This window comes from Leptinotarsa decemlineata, unplaced genomic scaffold (genome assembly GCF_025532065.1).
Source record: "Leptinotarsa decemlineata unplaced genomic scaffold, Ldec_3_MD MMD2_tig00000882_RagTag_RagTag, whole genome shotgun sequence".
Lineage (NCBI taxonomy): Eukaryota > Metazoa > Arthropoda > Insecta > Coleoptera > Chrysomelidae > Leptinotarsa > Leptinotarsa decemlineata.
The window spans coordinates 10,457,621-10,482,188 of NW_027412556.1; the positions used below are offsets into that span (position 1 = coordinate 10,457,621).

A 24,568-nucleotide genomic window follows, 5' to 3' on the forward strand; every position below is an offset into this window, starting at 1 on the left:
TGAAATTTCGAGTATATCCGGAGATATCCGGAGAAAACTGAAATTTCGAAAAATGGTTTTTATTTTTTTCTGGCTTTATTTTTCGAAGCATTCGAAAATAAATTGCACTTCCTCATGGTCACTTTTTTCCTGCTACATAACGGTGCTTTCAGATTTGCTATCCGACGTTTTGTCTTCCGGCCATCATCATGAACTTTATTTTTTCTTATAGGCGCTACATTGTATCCTTTCTGTTTTGAATAGAACCAGATTTTACCATTTCAATGATATATCATAAGTAATTATTTTTTTCAAAAAAAATTGGAGATATTGAAAAAAAATTCTTATCATAATAGGCTTTGACTTTGATGATTCTAAATTTGATTTCAATTTGTTACAATCAATGACATTTTGTAATTGTATAAGTCAAAACGAACCAAACTCGGTGAGATTTTGATCCAAAAATTTGAACATAGTTCGATGTAGTTGTCGTCTTTCGGGGTACAAGTTTAAATATATTTCCAATGTTTGAATTGAGAGGGTTATATTTTTAGGAGTGATTAATTTTTGGGAAAGAAAGTTTTTGGCTTTCTACTACTCCATCTTGATACAAAAAAGGATACATCGATGTATAGAGTTATTTATTTTGAAATTGATTACTTTCTTCCTTTCTTTGGAAGATTCCCTCATCCTTTTTTTGTATCAAGATGGAGTAGTAGAAAGCCAAAAACTTTCTTTCTTAAAAATTTCCAATGTCTTTACTCTGTTTCTATCATATTTGTAATAAATTTGTATCATATCTCTTTTTTCTTCATTCGTGAAAGCCATTTTCTCCAAAAATTCAATGACTTGTACAATAACAATGTCATTGAGTATAACAAATTGAAAGTCAAATTTAGAAATATCAAAGTCAAAACCTATTATGATAAGAATTAATTTTTTTCAATATCTCCAATAATTATTTTTTCTTTGATTATTTGAAATCGCTTTTTTTGGGAAACGAATTATCCTACAGACCTCTAGTTGGTGCAGAAACGTTAGTTTATTCTAGGCCTTTAAAACGAGCTAGGTTCACAAAAAAAGATGAAAAATTTGGGGTTGCAGAGACGTAGATTGCTTTGTGAATTTGTAATCACTAAAGTATCTTCAGTGAATTCGGAGATATTATCCCGTACTAAAACTTTATGGAATCCCAGTATTATTGTATATATGGACCCATAACAAGACTCTGTTCTCTTTCTCTACATTCCAGAAGTAACAGAAATAACAATAATTCCAAAGTTCTTTTTTGTAGAATAAATTATGGTCAAAATGAGTCAATTTGTAGGATACTGAAATCAGTAAATCATCATCCTCCGAGCCTGGAATTGTTTGATTTAACAAATCATCTAAATGAACTGAAGACAGACCACCTACCCACATAGTAGGTTCATGGACTGACACCAATCAGTAAACAACTATTCCTCTGGCTAATATCACGAAGGGCGTTAGAGTATATCCGACATGTGTCAATGGAGGATTCTTCACAAAAAAAGTTTCCGCATATACTACCGGTGATACAACTGCTGGAATTGATTTTCAATCATTGAAACGGGCATACTTGCAGACCGGTCTCGGGCTATTTGGCCTCTCGTCAGTGCAAGGTAGTGTCCTACATCAGCACACAGTTGATGCTTTTCCATAACTGAAAATCAAATTCATTCAGAGTAACATACCTCGAATGAAGCTGAAGCGAAAGACAAGCAACATATCCATCATCGCCCTCTGCCTGTAAACGAGTTACTAACCAATCGTGTATCCGAGTGACCTAAATCCTCATATAAGGAAATAAATTACACCTATAGTATGTAGAAGAATCCTGACTGAAACCTGTCGGATATAATGCAACGCCCTTCGTGGTATTAGCGAAGGGAGTAGTTGTTTTTCGATGGTTCCATGAATCTACTGAGGGGCAACACTGGCCTGAGAGTATTGTTCATTTAGATTATTTGTTTTATAGCTAGTTTTCAAGTATGCCCACTGACTAAAGGTGAAGTTTGATTTATGTTTATCACTTGCCAAACAATCTTTTGAAACCTATGCTGTTTTCAATTATGTGAGCATATGGCAAATAAATAGCGATATGGCTAGTCCATTGAAATGAACGAATATTCAATAATCCAGAAATCATATAGATCCCCTACTCTCCAGCCATTCACCCCCTCATCGAACACCCTCGCGCGAATTTGCAACCTTCAGTCACTCGAATGTTCATAAAATAAAACTACCTACACATTATTTCAAATATTTTCAACAACCTTCTCAATAATATACAACGACTCAACAACCGAACAACATTACGCGCGACTTACTAGTCGTCCCATTTGGCGAACGCCAATGGATCGCTGACGAAGAGGCCCGAAGCGCTGCTCGTCGTTTGGGCGTTCGGGGCGACTCTGTTGATGACGGATTTGGTGTCGTTGGTGTCGACGTTGTAACGCTGCTCGACTTGGTACAGCTGTGGCGGTGGCGACTCGTTCTGGGGCTGCGCCCACGACGGCCTGTGATCCCAGGATTTGTTGGGGTCCCAGTCGTAGGTCGGCTGGTTCTGACTGAAAATTTGATCAGAATCTATAAAACAAATATTGGAACGGATGAGGAAATGTAAATTTTCAAGGACGGAAGTGAAGGTGTCGGATAATTGAAGCAGATTTATGGGTTTTTTGCCCGTAGTTTGGGTGCTATCTAAACACCATGCGCTAAATTTTAGAGTGCAGCCAATATATCGATTACCACAATAACAAAAAGAATATTTTAAAAAAAGCTACAGCTGATAACAAAATTACCATCCCTCAACAACGAACCCCCATTATCATTTCTTGAACAGAACCCCCTACTTTCGAACGTATGAATCGATTCTCTGCTCTTTCCTATGTAACAGAATATGAGGTGTTTTTGGGGCAAAAAAATTACGTGCAAAAAAACGCGGCTATTGCTACTGATATGAAAACTTGTATAGGGTCTTCCAACAGGGACTTTCAAACTTTGACAACTGATAACGGCCATATTGTTGATGCTACATTTGTCAAATCTCGCCATAATCGTCCTACCAAGAGGACTATTCACAATGTGGTGGATAAATTTGAGTCCACTGGTCCAGTAGATGATTGACCAACACCAATACGTTAAGAAAACGCAAAATCTGCAGAAAACATTGCCGCTGAGTATGAGAGTGTGTAAGAAAATCTGGGGCAGTCTATTTCGTGAAGATCAACGACATGGCAGAGTGAAAAAAAAGCTGTGCACAACTAGTCTCCAAAGTTCTAAATAATCTCAACCTAAAGCTGTGTGGGCAAATGATGGACGGATTCCACAGGTCACCGTACGTCAGCTAGAAACAGAACTTGGGATAAGTGGGAACACTACCCGTGGGTTGGGCTACCTATCGGGCGCGTCCTCAGGTGGCGGATAGGGGAACGGCCAGGGGACTGGAGGCCCTGTCCGGGAAGCCAATGTTGCCTTACAGACGGGGTCGCCGGACTCCTGATCAGTGACAAAAATATGTAGGGTGAGGAGAACTTCAATCCCCAAAAGGCTTTGCAAAACATGCCACCGTGGACCAACCTACCCAAGCTAAGGTGCAAGAAATCGTGCCGAGAGCTGAATAGCCGCAGGGTGATATGCGGTTACGAATGAATCCCTTGGGGAATTGGGCGAAACCTCATTGTAAGCAGCATACGTCTGGTAATGCGGGGATCTGTCAGAGGTGCCCAACTCTTGCCTTGCTAATCGTATTAACACAGATACATGAAACAAACATAAAAACAGAAACCACAAAAACAAAACCAATCCCGAGATTGACTAGAAGTGCTCACCTCAATCTAAGGTGGTGGCTGGGGATGAACAGAAATATCCACCCCAATCTTCTACTTAGAATGAGGCTGTACACAGCAGATCACCTCATGATGTAATACATAGGCCAAGGCGTAAGCGCCCCACTCCACCTCCAACAGCAAGGGCACTTCCTGCGGCGGGCGCCAAGAACTCCGCCTTAAATGAAGGCAAGGAACCGGCTGCTCCTGCAGGAAAGCTTCCTCACTTGTGCACCTCCATGGAGGGAACCCCAAGAAGGTTGAAAAAGCCGCGCAACGACAGTAATGTCGCTGCACCTCCCAAAACCTTCGCGGAGGCAACCGTAAACACCTCAAGGTTGCCAAAGAGAGTGTGTTAGGCGACTCTTGGCCTACACCTGCCAATATAAAGGAGATGTCTCCTAGTAACCTGTCCACCTTTCTGGAAAGGACAGGATGGACGATGATCTAGGAGTTCACCGTCTCACATGTGGTCTAAGTGCTGTGGGTCTACACTCACCCTCCCTACTTTACACATACAAATGTGAAAACACTATAGAACGAATTCTCATAGAGTACAAGTATTAGCCCTTTAAGCTCCATTTAGTGCACGGATTACCATCATATCGCCTAGGAGTTATTGATCAAATTCGAATCATGCAGAATGAGAACCGTTTCCTTGATAACGATGTGGTCAATGAGCGTAATGTACACTGGTTCGGTTAAAAATCCGCACTGGAGAAAAGAAACCGCTTTCCAAACCATATAGGGGTGAATGTTTTGTACAGAGTTTTCAATGGCCTTATTTTCATAAAGGAACCTTAACTAGATTTTCTACATGAAGGGCTACCTCGTATGTTGGACACTATTCCGCTTGAAGAAAGAGGTACAATAATTTGGCAACAAGATGGTACCCCTATGAGTACTGCCTTCTGATATGACAAACTGAACTCATTTCTGACAGATAAACAACAAGTAGATAACAGTACACGTGTTTATCTCATAGTATTGATTCCATCGATCTATCGCAAAAGCTGTCAAATGAGGTCCCAGATTGGTTTGTGATGAAATCTTCAAACTGATAACTTGATGAATAACTTGAAGTATATGCCTCCAAAAGAGTTTGACAGTAATGAAACCTTCATTCTCAACAGCGATAAAACCAAGGGTTGACTCTAGTAGTGCATCGTTCCGGATTATTACCTATTTAGAAAGATCCACTCTAGTCTTCCATAGTATAATTGTTCGATGAGTCAGTTATCCAATTGGATGAAGCAGAAATGAAAAGTCATTGATGACTCGTTTTCACTCAGAGATTTCATCTTCGCGTTAATCAGAATGAAAAATATTTCCCTTACCCTTTCAACTGAGGTTCGTCAGGAGGACGCATGATTCAAGACTGAAGGTGTTTGGTTGCGACATAAAGATCACTGACCTCTATGCCGCTCTGGCCCTGTGTACCCCTTCCTGACTGAGATATTGGATGAACAAATTGTTCACATTAACGGACGTCGTGGGGCCTTCACTCAACTGAGCAACGTGTTTGTTTCTACTGACTCGAAAAGTCTCTGATTCCTCAACTGAATGGACTGCTGTATATTTTCTTATTAGTTAGTGGGCTATGCTTGAAGACAGGCAGTAAACAAATCTAAAGAAATAAACTTTGAATGTTCAAGCTAGTCTCGGATATACCTACACGGTAGGTTGAATGGACTGACGTTTATCAGAAAACATCTACTTCACTGGCTAATACCACGAACGGCGTTGAATTATATCCGACAGGCGTCAGTGCAGGAATCTTCACTGAAAATTTCCTGCATATGCAATTGGCAACAGAACTGAAAGAGTCGACCTTCAATTTTGAAACATGCACACTTGCAGACCGGTTTCGGGCTCCTTAGCCACTCGTCAGTGCAAGATAGTGACCATCATCGACCTTAAGTCCATGATATTCCATTATTGAAGATCGAAATTCTTCCAGAGTATTTCATTCCTCGTCTTGAGTGACATAAAAAATGTCACTCCATCTAGTGGACGAGGTACTAACCAACTGCATATCCAAAATTTGCCCGATTTCTCTGAATAAGGAAGTAGTTGTTTTCTGATAGGCGTCAGTCCTTCGACCTACTGTGTAGGTTTATCCGAGACGGGTTTGAACATTTAAAGTTAATTTCTTTAGATTTGACTGCTGTATAGTCAACAGCTTCAAATCTCTGCGGATGGCTTCGTTCCGCACGAACGATGGAGCATTTACTAGCATCCTAAGAATCTCATTTTGCAATCTTTCCAGAATGGAGAGATTTGACGGGGCGGTTTGTTTGTTTTCACTCCAAATGAAAATGCTTTATGAACGTCACTTGAATATTCGATAATAGAAGTTGACATTTCCACTCACCTGAAAATATTGTGGTCAGTTCCATAGGGGGAGGTGCTATCGAATTTCTGTTTCTCATGGTCGGTGACAGTCAATTCGATATTTTGGTCTCGATCTTCCTCTAACGTACTGTTTTTGATTCCGTAATAAAAGTACATTATGAAACCTAAAGTCATCCAGATTGTGAACCTAACTAGGGTGAGAATGGACAACTTCATTATCAGGTATATGTTCACTGTGATGGCGACCACTGGAATAAAAGGCAAACCTGGAGTCATGAACATCAGAGTGTTCCTGAAAAATAAAATTTCTGTATGACTTTTATAGTCTTACTTTTCATTACAACATATGTAGTATGGTGACTCTTTGCATGTGTGTAGTTTTCGGCAAACAAATGTTGCCCAACCTAGCACTTGGCTGCACCACGCTGACGAGGCCAATAGCCAGAAGCACGTATCCGCGGTTTTACCACAAAGATTTTAATAATTCTGTTTACATAACGATAGTTTGTCAATACTTAAGACAAATTCTAATTGAAAATCTTAAGTGAATAGACTAATTTTTTGTGAAAGAACAGATTCTTCAATCTCCCAAAATGGACTTGATAATCTAGTAAATCCCTTTATAAATGATTATGAAACAAACACTATATAATTTCTAGAAGACATATCACAACTATTTTTAAATCATATAGTGAAGTCAAAACTTCAATTTCGAATAAACAAAAATCGAACACAGGGTATATTTGTTTGAAAGTGGTTGACAATTTTATAGTTTCTAGGAATACAACAAAAATTGTTCAGCCTCCTTGAAAACAACAAATCCTCACCTGTTTTGTGGTTTTCTCGATATAACGAGGCAAATGGCGACGATGGCGAACAGGAAGAGGCAAAGAAAAATTGTTGTGGCGGTACCCATATCATCCATTCCCACAACTATTATCAAATCCAATATTATGATGAGGATATACAGATTTCCCACCATTTTCATGACAAACATTCCCGATTCTTCGGTTGCTGGTCCTGTGTCGACCCAAGGAAAAATGGCTGGACACAAATAAGTTGCAGCCTGCGAAAATTCAAAACTATTAGTCAACTATCTGTTTACAAATTTTGTATAACATTTCAGTTTCACAGACTTGTTCGAATATACTCAAATTTTTGTCACAAATACTAACATATTCAATTCATAACACAGTTTAAATTCAGCAGAATACTAATACCATCCAAGAACTTATTTTCAATTTATGAACAGGTAGTTGGATTCCTTCATATTATTATATATATTTTACCTGCAATCTGCGACCTATATAACCCAAACTAGGTCCTACTGTTGATCCCACAACACCACCGGTACTTGTAGCACTTCCACCTCCATGTACAGTACCTGTAGTACAATAAAGAAATGGATCTATACAAATTCACTTTTCCGAAAAAATTATACAAGTCAAATGAAATAATGGAAAGCACAAAGAAAATTACTGTAAAATGAGTTTCTGGAGAGGAAGGAAGATATACAGGGTGTAACTGAATAAGTGTAAAACATTTAAGGAAGTGATTCCTCATCGAAAAAAAGATAGGATCTTTTATATAAAGAAACTTCATTGGAGCATCCCTTGTTAAGATACAGCCCCTTAAAGGGGGTACATAAAATTTGTATAAAAAATTTTTTCACTAGCACTGAAAAATACAATATTGAAATTAACCTGATGTTTTGTACTACCAAAAAGACACTTAGCTAGTAATTTATTTGGTTTACCTCATGGTTGTAAGGGGTGGAAAAAATTCATTTCCAATGTAACTTTTTGTCTTATTATTTGTTTACCATTTAAAACTTTATTTCGGATAGCCTGTTTCATTCTGAACAAAAAATGTCTCTTGGGTTTTTTGCCCAAAATAAACCAGTTCGTAACAAAAATTCATTTTACGAAGAACTACAGAGATACATCGTCATAAATGCGAACTGGATTTATTGTTTTTTTGTAGTTAGTACCTGCATTAAGCGATCAAAGGGTAATAAACAAAACTAATTTATTAATAACAAAACACACAACATGTAGAAATCATAGTAAATGTTTGATATGTCTACCTTCAGACATTACGCATGCATCTAGACGTCGGCGCATTGAGCCACGTATTCGCTCAAATATTCCTGGAGTCTCTCTGATTACCCTGCACGCATCGATGATGCGGTTTCTTAAGTCCTCTACATCGCGAATAGGAGGACGATAAACCCAATGCTGTAAATGGCCCCAAATAGAGAAATCGAGAGGATTGAGATCCGGAGATCGAGCGGGTCAGTTCTGTGGTCCTCCTCGACCTATCCACTGAATTGCATATGTTTCATTTAAATGCTGACGTGCTACTTGACTAAAATGAACGGGAACCCTATTATGCATAAGAAGCATATCCTTTCTAACACCCAAAGGAACTTCCTCCAGCAGTACTAGATGCACTTATTTTAAAAATTGAACGTATGCCTCACCATTTAATCGAGGAGGTAGAAAATGAGGCCCAATTAAATCATCCCCAATAACTCCGAGCCACACGTTAAGAGAAAACTGTTCTTGATGGTTAGTTTCGACAATAGCGTGAGGGTTTTCATCAGCCCATATGTGGTAATTATGAAAATTAATAATCTTGTGAATTCTATCGTCTTCAGAAAGTCACAATTTCTTCTAATCATTTCCAGCATCCAATTGCAAAATTCAAGACGGTTCGGAAAGTCTCGCGGTAACAGTGCCTGAACTCGTTGCAGATGGTAAGGGTATAAGAGTTGTTCCTTCAAGATTCGAAATACCGTCATATGATCAACATTTAGCTGGAAAGCAATCTTTCTAGTACTGGTAGTAGGTTGTTCTCCAATCAAATTAAGTACTTCTTCCTCAAGCTGTGGTGTTCGTACTTCTCGATGGCGACCACAATCCTGCGTTCTTTTGTCGAATGAACCATATTCTCGTAATCGTTGATGAAGTCGAGCAAATATTCTATGTGAAGGATGCTGCCGTTGGGGATACATTTCAGCATATCTTCTAGAAGCGTCTAACCCATTCCCCTGCGACAGACCGTAATCGTAATGCATATCAGCCATTTCCTCATTTGTGTATGCTATTTTAATAACAAGTGAATTATTAAAGTAACAAATTAAGAACAGAACAACAACACACAATTAGTATTAATTCAATTTCGAAAATTCACAAACTGACAGCGTCATATCAATTCAATTGTCACTATCGCTAATAGCGACCTACTAGATAGATTAGTTTCGTATTTTCGCATTTATGACGATGTATCTCTGTAGTTGTTCGTAAAATAATGTTTTGCTGCGAACTGGTTTATTTTGGGCAAAAAACCCAAGAGACATTTTTTGTGTAGAATGAAACAGGTTATCGGAAATAAATTTTTAAATGATAAACAAATGATAAGACAAAAAGTTACATTGGAAATAAATTTAAGGGGTTACGTTTTCCACCCCTTACAACCATGGGATAAACCAAATAAATTTCTATATATATATATATATATATATATATATATATCTAGAAAGGTTAATGCAGTCTAGCTGCTGGAAAATAATTCTATGAAAATCAAAAAATGAATAGATAAGTACTCTTTGATCATTCCCATATTGATTTCAATTTAAGAGCCACCGGTATACAGCTGTTTCAGCCTATTGGGCATCGTCAGTTCCGGACAGGCGGTCCTCGATTGAAGACAAAATGAGTGGAACCACCTATTGGTGTGTTTCGCTTGCGTTTACGCAGCTATTTTTATCAAGTACTTTCTGGTTTTTTTCTCATTTTGTCTTCAATCGAGGACCGCCTACCCGGTACTGACGATGCCCAATAGGTTGAAAACAGCTGTATACCGGTGGCTCGTAAATTGAAATCAATATGGGAATGATCAAAGAGTACTTATCTATTCATTTATATATATATATATATATATATATATATATATATATATATATATATATAATATATATATATATATATATATAAATATATATAAATAAATCGGTTCAATTTGTGAGCTTGCAGTTAATAGCTGAGCTGTTACAAAAAAACACTTTGTTATATGTCAAGCTTTCGGTATATAGGTATATTCGAGACTGACTTGACATCTAAAGTTTGTTGAAGTAATCCATGTTTACTTCATTTTGATTGCTATTGTTTTTATGATTCCTTGGAAATCGTTGTTGATTGAATGAGTTAATGTCATTGTTAATACATAAAATGTATCGTTTGTATATTCATGATAAAACCTGGTTCAGTAGAGTTTACAGTTCGATTTCCTACAAATTACAACAAAGTTCATTTCTTTAGATTTGTTTACTGTCAGTTTTCAAGCATAGCCCACTGACTAATAAGGAAGTTATTCTTCCTCATTCAGAGGAATCGGGCAAATAGGCCTTTTCATCACAATTTTTTTTGTGCGCATACGTCAGTATCAGCCATCTTTTCCGTACTGTTTTTTGTAAATAACCATGTTGAAGAGGCCGCAACTCATGTTTTAAAAATTGAAATATAACTTGAAGTTTATTAATTGTAAAAAAAGTGAAAAAAAAGTAGTAAGTCAAAATAATCAGAAAAAAATGTATACTCCATTATAATTATGTTATTTGTACGAAAAGGAACAACGAAACGGTGTTGTTATGGAGTATGTGAAAGTGATACACGATACAAATCATTCAAAACCAACACATACCATTTTATGAATTTTCCAAATCCTTGTCTTGAATATCGCAAAAAAAATCAAATCATCAAGCTAATTACATATTAAAGCATGTGCAAAATGTGAATTATGAGTGGAAAAATATGGCAGTAGTGACCGAGGCTTTGAATCTATTGATGATAGTACCAAGGATACTTATATTTGCTCACTACATTTCATTGGAGAAAGTGGTCCAACTGAACAAAACCCTGATCCTTTAAGCTATCAGGAATTTCAACATACGTACATTATTCCTTATTGCATTTTGGACTGTAAATTTCATATATATTATGTTGTATTGAATATTTCCTTCTAATAAAAATTACTAAATATATTCAATTCAGTATTTACATATATGTCTAATTAATAATGTCATATGTACAGCCTCAAAATATTAATGGCTTGATTTGTTTATTAGTTCCATAAGTAATACTCTTGTCAACTGAAATATATTTATTGACATTATTAATAAGAATAAAACTGTAAATACTATTTTTTTATATGTTTTTAGATTGTAAACAAATGCTGATACCTAACTTCTCAATCAGCTCACTTTTTTTCTTTTTGCGGACCACCTTTTTAATTGTTCACAATTATGAGCCTCAATTGAATTATAAACCAGTGAAGCACCATCAATGGTTATTTCCAATCATTTATTTGTTTGTAGAGATAATATTCCTTGCCCAGCCATTGTTGATTAAAATAGTACGAATGTTTTGAATTACCGCCATTTCAATATGACGGCTATTCTTGCGCTCGTCTTATGATGAAAAGGCCTATTACGGATATGCAGTTGGTTAGTACCTCGTCCACTAGATGGAGTGACTGAGAGTGAATACTCTGAAAGAATACCGATTTTCAATTATGGAATATCATCGACTTTAGGTCGATGATGGCCACTACTTTGCACTGATGAGTGACTAATGAGCCCGAGACCGGTCTGCAAGTATGCCCGTTCCAAAAGGTCGACTCTTTCAGTTGTATTGCCAATTGCATATGCAGGTCATTTTCTGTGAAGATTCCTGCACTGATGCCTGTCAGATATAATCCCACTCCCTTCGTGGTATTTGCCAGGGGAGTAGTTGTTTTCTGATAGGCGTCACTCCATTCAACCTACTGTGTAGGAATATTCGAGACTGGATTGAACATTAAAAGTTAATTTCTTCAGATTTGTTTAGTGCCAGTCTTCAAGAATAGCCCACTGACAAATAAGAAAACAGAATGAAAATATTTTTCAACTACAACTGCATGATATTCAACGAAAGTCATTTTTTGTGGAGGAAAAGATCAGTTTTTTATAGACCTTTTTTTTGGGTAATTGTTACCTTCCACAATCTTTTACGTTTCGGAGATGTCAAAGAAGTTCTTTGACATCTGTCAAAGAAGTTCTTTGACATCTGTCGAAGAAGTAAAGAAATAAGCTCTCAAAAAAGGAATAACTGCGTATATATTCGAATTTTTATCCATTTCTGAAGACGGAGGCAGATTTTGGCCTCCGAAACGTAAAAGATTGTGGAAGGTAACAATTACCCAAAAAAAAGGTCCATAAAAAACTGCATGATATTTTCTATAATATGAAATACTTACCATAAAACTTATTCTCAGTTCTATCTGATACTAAAAATTGGTCGTCCCTCCCGGAAAAATCTTCTTCTGGTTCATCTCCCCCAAATGTATCGTCACTATCGGGAGAGCTGCAAAAGTAATATCTCTAGTTGACTACAAAGCTTCACTGCAGAGATTTGAGTGTGTAAGACTTACTTCTGTGAGATAACTTGCATAAAAGTCTGTGAATTGACATTTCATTGTATCCGATAGATATTTATGAATGTTGAAGGATAGTCTGTCGGATATAATTCTCTCCATCGTGGTATCTGCTGGAAAGCGGTTTTTCCAACAGGCAAGGGAGTTTTGTCACCACTATTTGCCTTGTAATTGATAAGTTGCTATACTTTCTGTACCATAAGGGTAGATTGTATCGGGTTATGCGGACGACTCAGTCGTCCTTGTCCAGGACAAATATAATAATATTGTGAGACATAAACCCAACGAAACCGACCATAGTTGCATTCATCAAGAAGACAGAAACAGAGAGCCTAGGACCTCTGAAACTTTGAGATGAATCTGTTGAGGGAGGTCAAAGACCTGGGATTTATTCTAGATTCCAGGCTGACCTCAAACCAATCTAAGAAGAGTGGATAGAGAGGCCCAGGTCACTCAGGTAGGTAGGCTAGATGCATCATGGAAAGACATGATGCTGAAACCAGACATGATGTATTGGCTCTACATCGTGATGGTTGAACTCATGATAACATATGCATCTATGGTCTGATGGTCAAATATGGAACAAACGACCGCTATTAACAAACTAGGCAGGGTGGGAATACTTGTATGTTTGGGAATAAGGGGACCAATGAAAACACTTTACCAGCTGTATTGATACCCTCTTGAATCTCACCTCTTTGAATTCTGTAATGATGAGAAAACAGGAATTTCAAAATATGTGGAGGAAGACACACTGGACATGTTCCCGGACCGCACGATACAAACTTTGCCGTTATAGTTTTGAATCGCGAAGAGTGGAGAGTAAGTAAACAGTTGTCTCGGAAAAAAATTCATTTCAGTTATCTACTCGGGTAACACATTAGTCATTCAGGCTGCAGTGTATGTAATCTTGCAATGCACAAGAAACCTCAATTTGATGCCTCAACGAAATGAAAGGAAAAATATTTTCTCTAGTAGCTAGGCTGCACTTGGACCTGACAGTGACTTCTAGACTGGTCTGGGAACCTGGCAGATAGGAATATGTTGACTGTATATTGGGTTTCAGGACACTCAGGACATACAGGAGACGAAGAGGCTATTGAGTATACTTAACAATATTTCTAAACTCCATTGATAGGTCCTGAATCAGCTATGAGGGAATCAAAATCTTTGGTATGAAAGCAGGTTGGAAATTGCGAAACATATAGAGTATTTTGAGGATATACATGGGAACACAAAAGAAAAACCTTTATGCAGGGGCCAACTGAGAATAGAACTGGAGTACTGCTTATACAAAGCAGTAAATGACTCAGAACTGGATACTATCTAATGGAAGAACACCTGAATAAAAGGAGACTTTAGCTGCAGGCAATGTAACAAAGGTAAAGAGACAACTCACCATATTCCATGCGAATGAAAAGCACTTGATCACAGGAGGCAAACAATTCATGGTCAACCCAATATATTGTGGAAAGAATGGGGTAAAAACTAACAAACTCATGAGGCTTCAGTATTTGTTGCTTTCTTTTTTGTCATTAAAAGTCTGTTAAAATCTGTTCTGTACGTTTTTGTATCACAGATTTCTGCGCGCAGATAAACGTGTTTTTTTGTTCATTCCCGAAAATTGATTACATTGGTTAGTTTAGCCTTCTCTTGAAGCATGAGAGGTACATTTCGAATGACATAAAAGAAGGCAGCATTTCTCATCTTCAATGTGAAAGAAGACAGAATCGAAAAGTTGTACGTGTTCGTGAATGTGAATGAATGAATACGTAGATTTTGACATATTGAAATCTGCGCACCCATATTTCAGATGCAGGTTGGAAATGATACTATGTTTATAGCGAGTCAAATTATTTGATGAAAATGAGGACCGAATTATCCAATTGAATTCGTTTGCAGAAATAAACGAAACTGTGAACACTCCAAAGAAAATTAATGAATCCATGAATGAATATTTTACGACAACTCTCAGATATCAATTGACGAGGTTTTACCTTTCAACGTGTCATTTATAGCACCTAAGTCCAACAAAACTTTTTTAAAAGTGCGAGCCATGTATCCGAATATTCACCCAACGTGAAATCATTACCTTCTGGAAAACTAACCTTCTTGTCACCCTGCGAACCATGACCCTCTGCGTTGTCTGACTGGGAAGCGGCGAAGGTGACGGTGATGGAATGGGTGGCCCGAGACTGGAGACTATGGCTTCCTTTAGCTGCGAAGGATGGAGCTGGTTGCCGAAGTAGGCTTGGCCGTTGGGATTTTCCGCCAGGCCCTCTTTCGTCGGTGAACCTTTGAGTGGCGTCCTGAGACTCTGAGGAAGGAGCTCTACGAGGTTGGTGGAGTGGGGCTGGTATCGCAGGATGAGCACACACGTGGAGACGAGAGTGTAGGCTAAGAGAGTACCTGATGGAAAAAATTACGGTATTTGGTATTGAATGAATATTTTTTTTCTTGCCAGAATAGAGTGCATTCCAGTTCAAACAAGTCACTTTGAATAGGTAATTCGTTATTGGGACTGTACAGAAATCGTAAAACAAGTCGACTTCCGTTTTCAGAGGAGAATAATTCTAAGCAAAGATCAACCCCTTGTCAGCCATCCCCTCCACTACAACCCATATGTCAAAAATTTCAGGACAGAAAAATTGATTTCAAAATGTTCAAACTGAGCGCCATGCATGAAATGGTATTAACGAGCTTTCGTTTCCTTCCTTACATTTTGAAATTAATGATGTTAAGAAGCATACAGCACTTGGTAATTCCCTTTCGTGAATCATCTGAAGACCGTGTCTCGTTAACTTTTGATTTCAACCATTTCATTAGAAAAATTATAATGGAGAGGTGTAAACGCCTCTTGGAACGATGAAAGTTTAAACATTGTAGACATTTATTTCCGAGCAATTCAACATTCAAGTGCACTAAGATTATCTCCTCCACAAAACGCTATTTCGTTTCATCGCAAGTGTGAATGTCTCTTACATGTGAATGAATACAGACAGCCGTACATCAAGTACCATCAGATTAATTTGCATCGCTTGCCTGCATAAAACTTGCATTCCTTCGCAATAAATTGGAAACTCCCAGATTTCTATTAAAACTTCAACATGCATATTCTGACTCTCGTCGCAACTCTTGAACCTTTCCAATTCCCTGAGCGATCCAATTCACTCCCATCATCTCACTAACTATTCGAAATGAAATGGAACCAATGAAACTTCTTGCTTTGATCTGAATCTGGATTTCAAATTATGAGTAAATAAGTAGAGAATAGAGATCGATGGGCACAGAGATAAGTCGATTTTTTCCTGAATGATCCACTGAATATGCGAAAATTATTATTCGGTTTTTTTGGCCGTAATCTGCAGGTTTCCAAGCTTGACGTTTCGTCTACTACTGGGGTAAGTATCATCAAAGGCAAAGTGATCACGGTCGCAGTGCCTAGGTTGGTGCTTGAGTTGTTGTTCCAAGCTACTTGTCCTTCGGGTATACAGGCTAGATCAGGTAATTCAATCAAGCGAAAAATGGCCAACTCCCGTCAAAACGGTCATCTCCCACGGAACCAGTGAAGCGGAAAATGGAAAGCAGGGATAAGTGAAAGTATTTCAACGACCTATAAATAGTCATCTCTCGGAGGAATCAGTCCAGTCATCACCCGAAGACGATTGTAGATACTAACAATCGAAACATCGTGAACTAACGTGACTTGGAATCTCTACACTTTTTATTATTTTCTTTTTTCATTCGTTTATTTTTATTTATTCAATTGTTATATTTTTACTTGTGGTTTATTTCACTATTATTTCATTTCAGGTTTATTTTGCGTAATATAATTGTTATTTTCAGCTATTCATTTTTAATTATTTTTTTTTTAGTTGTTTCAGGGATTTCAAATCATTTTATATAGTAGACAATGGAAGTCCGAACCAGTGACATTATTTCTATTGCTAGTTCGTCTTTGAAAATCAGTCCACTCATTCAAAAGGTAGGCGTGGACTTCTAAAAAACTTTGGGAGGTAAGATTTCTATGACCATGTGAGCATTTTCAATAGTTCATCGTCTGTCTACAGGGTTGTTTTCGAAATTGGTTCATTCGTTATTAAGAAATTGAATGTTGAACGTTTAATTTAAGAAAAAACAAAAAATTCGGTGTCGCTCATTCTATTGAGTAAACCAACAGAAGTAATATCAATGGCAACACAATCAACAGATACAGATGACTTTCATCTAGTTCCAATAAAACAATCTATTTTCGAAAGTGGGCCTTACATTATTGAAGATGTCCGGAGTCAGAAATCGGCATTCCCGAACAATTCCCTGTCGCAGGTCTTCTAGATTTGTAGAATTTATTCAATTAGTAGTAAACATTTTGAAATGGACGACACTGTTAGTTTTTTCTGCATCGCACCGGTAGTTTTTGTTCAATCTAGTTGTCGCAGAACAAAAAGTAGATAGTTGGCCACTGTCACTTCTTCACGAATTATTATTCAGTCATGCTTGTTCACTCTGTTCCAACATGGTTTACTCTACTGACGAAAAAATAGAAATTGTTGCAACTTTTTATCGAAATAATGAATGTGCTAAAGCTGCTGCAAGAATTTATAATACGAATAATCCAGATCACAACGTGAGCCATCAACTCCGCTGGACAGTTAATGGATAAGATTCAAATTTCAGGTTCTGTTCACAACAGAGAACATGGAGTATCCCGTCTTGTCAGAAATGACGGAGTTGAAGTTGCAGTTTTAGGACATGTACAAATGGATAATCGACAATCTATCAGACAAGTAGCTAGAGCGTGTGGTGTATCAGATACTAGTGTTCTTCAGATTTTGAAAGCCTACAAATTCCATCCTTTCAAAATAATGCTAGTTCAGGAATTAAACAAAAATGATCCTGATTTGTGAGGTGTTCAGCGAGAAATTGATCAATAACCCAAGCCAATTTAGACGAAAGTTCTTTCATGTTGAATGGTGAGGTGAATAGACATAAATTTCATTACCTACTGGAGCGGTGTCAGTCCTCATTCACACACATTCACAAACTCCACAAAAATTTAATGTCTGGGCCGGCATTCTTGCCTGGCATATTGTTGGATCATTCTTCGTTGAATGATAACAATTTAGTAGAAAATGAAATATTCCAACAGACTGTATTATTGTATGGAACTAGGTGGAGGCCATATTAAACAATTTATCCGTTGATTTTGTTTCCACTGATATTATTTGTTGTTGATTTATGTGTGCTTCTGAATCAAATCATTCTTTCCTTCCATTTCTGACTGCTGCGAATACTTTGACAGTGTAATATAATCAATATAATTTTTTCCCAGAATAATGAACCCTCTTGTGGATGAGATAAGAGTAGGCTCTCAACTAGTCCAATGAATATGAAATAGATTTTTCACTCACGGAACCATGTATTTCGAGAACAAGTTCAACGTGATATTTGGAATGAAAGTGTTTTAGCAATGATAAATCCCTGTAGTTTGATTCTTTACTGGTAAGTGAGTAGAAATAGTGCTTCTTGGTATTCGACTCACCTATAGACATCATCTCGACAAGAATTTCCAAACGTATGAAAAGTGCTGCTACAGCTGCTGCTAGTCCACTCATAAAAGTAGCCACAGCTGGAGTTCCCGTACTTGGCCACACTTGTGAGAAAACCCTGGAAATAGGATGAACCAAGTTGTAATTACAATAACTCCTGTCTTATCAACTAGATAGATAATTTTCCGAAGTTACCGATGATCATTTGGAGCAACTGATACCGATTAGTTGAATTGGAACAAGTTTGCGACTCAATCAATATATGCAGTAGTTATTTTTCTGTGACGGGAAAACACTGAGTACTTTTTTCACGGATATATATATATATATATATATATATATATATATATATATATATATATATATATAATAATCTAGAAAGGTTAATGCAGTCAAGCTGCTGGAAAATAATTCCATGGAAATCAAAAAATAAATAGATAAGTACTTTTTGATTATTCCCATATTGATTTCAATTTCAGAGCCACCGGTAGCCAGCTATTTCAGCCTATTGGGCATCGTCAGTACGGGCAGGCGGTCCTCGATTGAAGACAAAATGACCGAAATCCGTCTTGACTTTATTCAGGTTGAAGCCTGGCCTCCTTCCCCTTTTAACTGAAGTTTGTCAGAGAGACAAATGGGTCACAACTGATGTTTGATGGTGGCATGAAAGTCCTTAGACATCCATACCGCCCTTCGCGTTTTTACCCCTACCTGGCTGGGGTGAGATAGATGAAGATATTATTCATCTGTTAACGGAGGACATAGGGGCCTCATACGACAGAGTGTCGGGGCCTTCTATATCGGGAGGGGTCGTCTACAGCGTAATCTATAGCTTCCCTGACTAAAGGATTTTCGTGAGTTTCAGCATAATCTAAAACTCGCCGATTCCTCGACTGAATGGAAGACAAAATGAGAAAAACCAAGAAAGTACTTGATAAAAATAGCTGCGTTAAACGCAAGCGAAACATAAGTGGAACCACCTATTGGTGTGACACCCAAGTCAACTTGCCAAGTTTTTATGTCAGTGTTGGTGGTTTGACCAATCAACCGACAACTTCCCAATTTTCTGCTACCGCAGTAATATTTGGCAGAAACTATACAAAATGACACGGTCAATTCTTTGTTTTCCTAAAGATTTGCATCGCCACCTAGCGGCAATGTTTCCTCGATCATCGCGGGAGAAAATCGAACAGACCTACCCCCAATATCGGTCTATCGTGAGCCAAAATAATAAACGTAATATTTTGAATAAACAATAAAAACTGTCACTGACGATTCTTTGCTTTTCTATTTGTTTGTACCGCAACCTAGCAGCAATATTCCGCTTGAATAACGTGGGAGAAAATCAAACTGACCTACCTGAATATCAGTCCATCCTGAGCCATGGCGTAAATTATTCTTGGCATGGGAAACATCGATCCGAACATGCTGACCGTTAGTCCGGCGAGCGCCCCGACGGCCACGATGTATTTACACTTGTAAGCGCCTACTTGACCAAACATCTCCACGAGGGCAGATTCCTCGTCCACTTCGGTGTAAGGGACTGGAATACAAACAGACTGTTAATCAGTTACGGAGTGATTGTATTTTCTACTAATAGAGATATATGTTTGTAATTTTTGAATTTTTCAAGAGGATTGGGCCACGACCCGTACAAAGCGAGGCCATTTTTTTTCAAAGTGTTCACAATTCAACAACTGTTTGGTATAAAGCTATGAAGGAAATATGAAATACAAATTATTTCTTTACTTTATATTTTGGAAAACGGTTCTGATATCGTCTTTTATTTTCCACAAATGAAAAGATTTTCTATCTTTGATAGTTCGAAAGTGGCCTTATGGTATACCGGTACTTCCATTTTCAGAATACCAGATATATATTCCCTAGAGAAACGAAAACTTTTAGAATACTCACCTATCAAAGTGATCATCATAGAACTAGTAACGTATGCTATCAAAATTATAATCAGGCTGGATACTATGGCTAATGGGATAGACTTCTTTGGTGTGGCGGCTTCCTCTCCCGTTGTGGCTATTATGTCGAATCCGATGAAGGCATAGAAACATGTCGCTGCACCGGTGAATACCTGAAAAAAAATCCTTACTTGAAGATGATGACAATGATCAATGAAAGGTTTATTGTCCAATAGTCACTAGTTTACAGGACAATACAAAGAATCATATTCACAATGCAAAGAAGATATATACTATGAGTTTACCAGTTCTGATGATATAACATATTTGGATTCATGAGAAATATACCACATTGAAAAAAATTGAAATTTTGACGTACTATATAATATAGAGCTGAGCGTTATGTTTGTTTTTGCTCTAAGAGGTTTGAAATTGAAGTGAGGCCGTGAAATTAATTTCTTCGAAACAGTTCATCAGCATCAGTGATCTATTTCAAAATTTTATAAAATTTTCCCTGTAGTTTTTTAATACTCAGCTCATGAGTCTCATAGAATGGACTCCGAACAATACTTGTATCTTCAAGTGTAGAACGTACCTACATATAATACAAGACTGTGATAGTGCAAATACTTTGAAATTTCCTGTAATTTCTAAAATCTATTTTAGCGATTCAGAAACATTTTGTGAAATATATTTGGAAAACGTCAATTTTCGGTACAAACTACCACTAATCTTTGCTATCATTGAGTTTCTATGAATCTGATTATGAAATAGCATATGTAAATTCGGAAATATTTTATTTTCCTTGTGAATCATAGTATTAATGCTAGGAATCGCCCGTCAAATATTAGACCTCGTTGATACTCAGCTCGCACACGTTAATATCTATGACAATTGTTCGTAAAAAAGCGTCAGCTGGTCAACGAAAAACAGATTCCATTATAATTTTTAACAGATAAGTCGTCTGCAAAACATGAACATTTACGTATTCAAAAAAAACCACTTTATTGTGAGCTCTTTACTAGATTCCATAATGGAGGGTTTTTTGAATACGTTAGTTATGGATTTCCATCGAGTATCGGCCATTTCCGACATATATGAACTTTCACACATGATAAATAGTAAAAACAAGTGGTGAACAAGGTTTGGGGCCCTGAGGACGACCAGATGTAGCTAGACATGTTCTAGACTCTTAACCACCGTAAGAAACGAACTGCTTTCTACTTGATAGGTAGGTTAGGTTGGTTAGGTCCGAAGTGGGTGGGTCTATTCGACCCTCCACCGCAACACGCAAGGGTTTATGGTAGCTCACACCTATTCACACTCGACCGAATAAGCCCAGCTTCATCATGAAGCCGATTAGTTTGTATGGTGAGTTGTCTTTCAGGTCAGATGGTAAGAGTACGGCTCTGCCGAACTTTAAAAACCTGATTCGGTCTCCAGCGGGGCAGGCACAAAGTATGTGCTCTGCTGTTTCATTATTTTTCGAACAGAGGCGACGCACACTGTCTTCCGACAGTCCGAGTGTCTGCATATGATGATTCAAATGGCAGTGACCTGCAAGAAGGCCTGTTAGACATCATAGTTCATCCCTACTGTAGTCCAACAACTGTTTGGTATCAAGCTTCGAAGGGTAAATGAACGCCTTGGAGTGAGCCAATCCTGGAAGATTCTGCCAGAAGTCCATAAATCTTTTTGTCATCTCGGTGTTCAATTTTCGTTTGGCGAAGCCTAAAGCGATGCTAATGACAGGTTCTGGTCCGATGAAGCTGCTTGCAGCACCCTCCTTTGCAAGGGAGTCAGCTGCTTCATTGCCTCATAGGTAGGACTGTATAAGCTGACTGGCAGTACTTGAAAAGCTGCAACCCACTACCTCATTGACCAAAATATTATAATCAAACGACGTTTGACAAGCGTCTTGGAGAAGTTTGTGTGTATTACCACAATTTGTTCATTGATGACTGTCATATTAGAGTGCATGAAAACATCTTCATGCTGATATTGAAATATCTGGCTTTGAACAGGGAGGTACTCGTATATTTTGTCCTGAGCAAGAAGTACTGTCATCTATGGAATATACTCAGTGTCTCTAGAATTACCACTGATGAAATCTATATTCGATTGAATATAATCTGAGATTCAAACGTTCAGATAAAGTTTCACTTGTTTGAAGAACCCTACATTGAAAAAAATCAACCAGTTTACCAAAAGAAGTAACAACTCATTTGGTGTATGAATAGTTCATTTATTTCCATGATAGCCTAGCCCGAATTGAAAACTGTTGAAACACAAATTTAGTCATTTCAATAAATGTATTTCATTGAAAATCAAATTCCAAATTTCGGGTTGAATTTGGTATGTAGGGTCGAAACAGATTTTTAAGCAACTTTTTCAAATAACTCATTTTTGTATTTCCAACGCAAAGCAAAATATTGAGAATTTGCCCTTTTCGCGGGATTGCAATAGGCAGTGTGCCACACTGTAGATGAGCGTTTACATTCATATCGAAAAAGCTTGCACCATTTCCTCTAGTTTCATCTGAAATAACGATACACGAATATGATACCTAGGAAGAAATGACAGGACGAAACCAGCTGGTTGAAACTGAGCATACATCCGGATTACTGAAAGTTAGTTGGAAAGTACCCCAAGGATCAGTTTTAGGTCCATATCTATTTCTCCTGTATATAAATGATCTTTTCCTTTTCCTCTTCTTTTCCTTTCCTTTACTTTATTTGTCAACGACAGTGCCATTCTCTTGCTTCAAAAAATGTTACAAGAGACCTACAATGAATCAAAATGTGGTTTGCACTCAGGTCTAAAGCCAGAGTTAGGTTATGCTGCGGCAAAAAATGTCAATTTTGCTCTCATTGAGTTAAACTTGAGTTATGCAATCCAGTTCTGGGGTTCGTGTAGTAATGAACTCTTTGAGACTGTATTTTTGCTGCAAAAGCGAGTGGTGCGGTCTGTGTGCTAAGTAAATAGGTTGAGTTCCTGCAAACCTCTTTTCCTGAAACACGGATTACTGCAACTAACCTCAATCTACGTTCAACTACATGTCTCATTTACAAGAATAAATCTTTATATGAAAATAATAATCGCACTGCACGAAATGCAGTGAATTTATCATTATTCATCCTTTAATCCACACTGATCAAAGACTCAATAATTTACGTTAGAGTGAAAATGTATAATAAACTTCCTGAAGATATAAAGACCATGGATTCTCTCAAAACTTTTAGAAAAAAGTTACATGAAAGACTGGCCTATTACAATCTGACAAACCGATATAAAATTGACGGTGCTTATATGTGATAATATATGCGTACTTTCACCTAGATGTGATTATTTATTTATATGTATTATTTTCATGTAATTATGTTATTGTATATCTATCTGGATATAGTTATTTACATGTTCTCTTTTAACCAGTGTTTGACAATATGGTTCTGTATCTTGGATAACAAAGACATTCTCTCTCTCTCTCTCTCTCTCATGTGGGCAGGCCCATATTTGCCCAATGTATTCATTGAATTTAATCAGTGTTTCGAAAAGTTGCTTTCAACATATCAATCAGTAATCAGCGATGGATGTTTAATTTCGTGAATTGAACTTTTTGAAAAGATTGGAGCCGTTTGTCACGGAGGTAATTTGAGCAAAACTGCTTGACCGAGATAGCGAACCGAAACTTTCTACACGGTTCAGGAACTTTGCGGAACTTGTATAACTTGAATCTTCTGCACTACAATTACTTTTGTTGTTGAATTTCATTTCTGAAACTATCCGGAGCTACGGCAAAGTGTCACCGCCATGTGATATTCTCTAATATCAGTTTGACAAAGTACAGTCTCTGGCTTATATCCGAAAAGTCTGGAACAAACTTCATTCGATGAATATGTAGGACGTGTCCTTCGAAAGTTCACGACAAAGGGTTCAATGAATACGTTATTGGAATGCCCCTGAAGATGAATTAGGGACGGTTGCGATCAAACGAGGGACTTATTGGAATGAGAAAAGAAAGCTTGAAGCGAACAGAGAGAACACAAGAGAGATGCGACAGTATTGCCAAACAACAGGAACAGTGGGCCGTCAGAAACTACCGCAAGACAGAACTGCCAGGAAAAGGAATGTTTGCAACAAAAATAATATGTAGTATGCCAGTGTGACCAATGATAATGTTCTAACGAATTTCACTAATAACTGCATTACCTGAATTCTTGGCGTCTATGGCGTTTATGGCGTCTATATGGACTTCAATATTGAAGCTCCAATACAAAGGCGACAATCTCATTATAAAAAAAAAATCAATAATATCACAATTGCCAATTTTTCAAGAAATCTGTTGAATGAAGATTGGTCTGGTATATACTCGAATATAGATGTAAATATGGCTTTCCAGTCTTTCATGAACATATTTTTATATAATATAAATTCGTGAATTCCAAGT

At 37.5% G+C, this 24,568-nt stretch overlaps 1 protein-coding gene across 1 annotated transcript in view; it reads right to left on the reverse strand.

The window, feature by feature from the left end:
* Window positions 1-937: 937 nt before the first annotated feature.
* The window catches only part of LOC111509054 (solute carrier family 7 member 14), a 206,292-nt gene continuing 182,661 nt past the window's right edge, over window positions 938-24,568 (reverse strand). The window contains exons 6-14 of the mRNA XM_074174980.1: window positions 20,123-20,294; window positions 19,568-19,751; window positions 18,202-18,326; window positions 14,768-15,068; window positions 12,483-12,589; window positions 7,475-7,569; window positions 7,013-7,251; window positions 6,205-6,477; window positions 938-2,570 (exon numbers count right to left, since the gene is read on the reverse strand). Coding sequence (XP_074031081.1) covers window positions 2,330-2,570; window positions 6,205-6,477; window positions 7,013-7,251; window positions 7,475-7,569; window positions 12,483-12,589; window positions 14,768-15,068; window positions 18,202-18,326; window positions 19,568-19,751; window positions 20,123-20,294 — 1,737 coding nt within the window. The 3' untranslated portion in view covers window positions 938-2,329. The remainder of the gene's footprint in view (window positions 2,571-6,204; window positions 6,478-7,012; window positions 7,252-7,474; window positions 7,570-12,482; window positions 12,590-14,767; window positions 15,069-18,201; window positions 18,327-19,567; window positions 19,752-20,122; window positions 20,295-24,568) is intronic.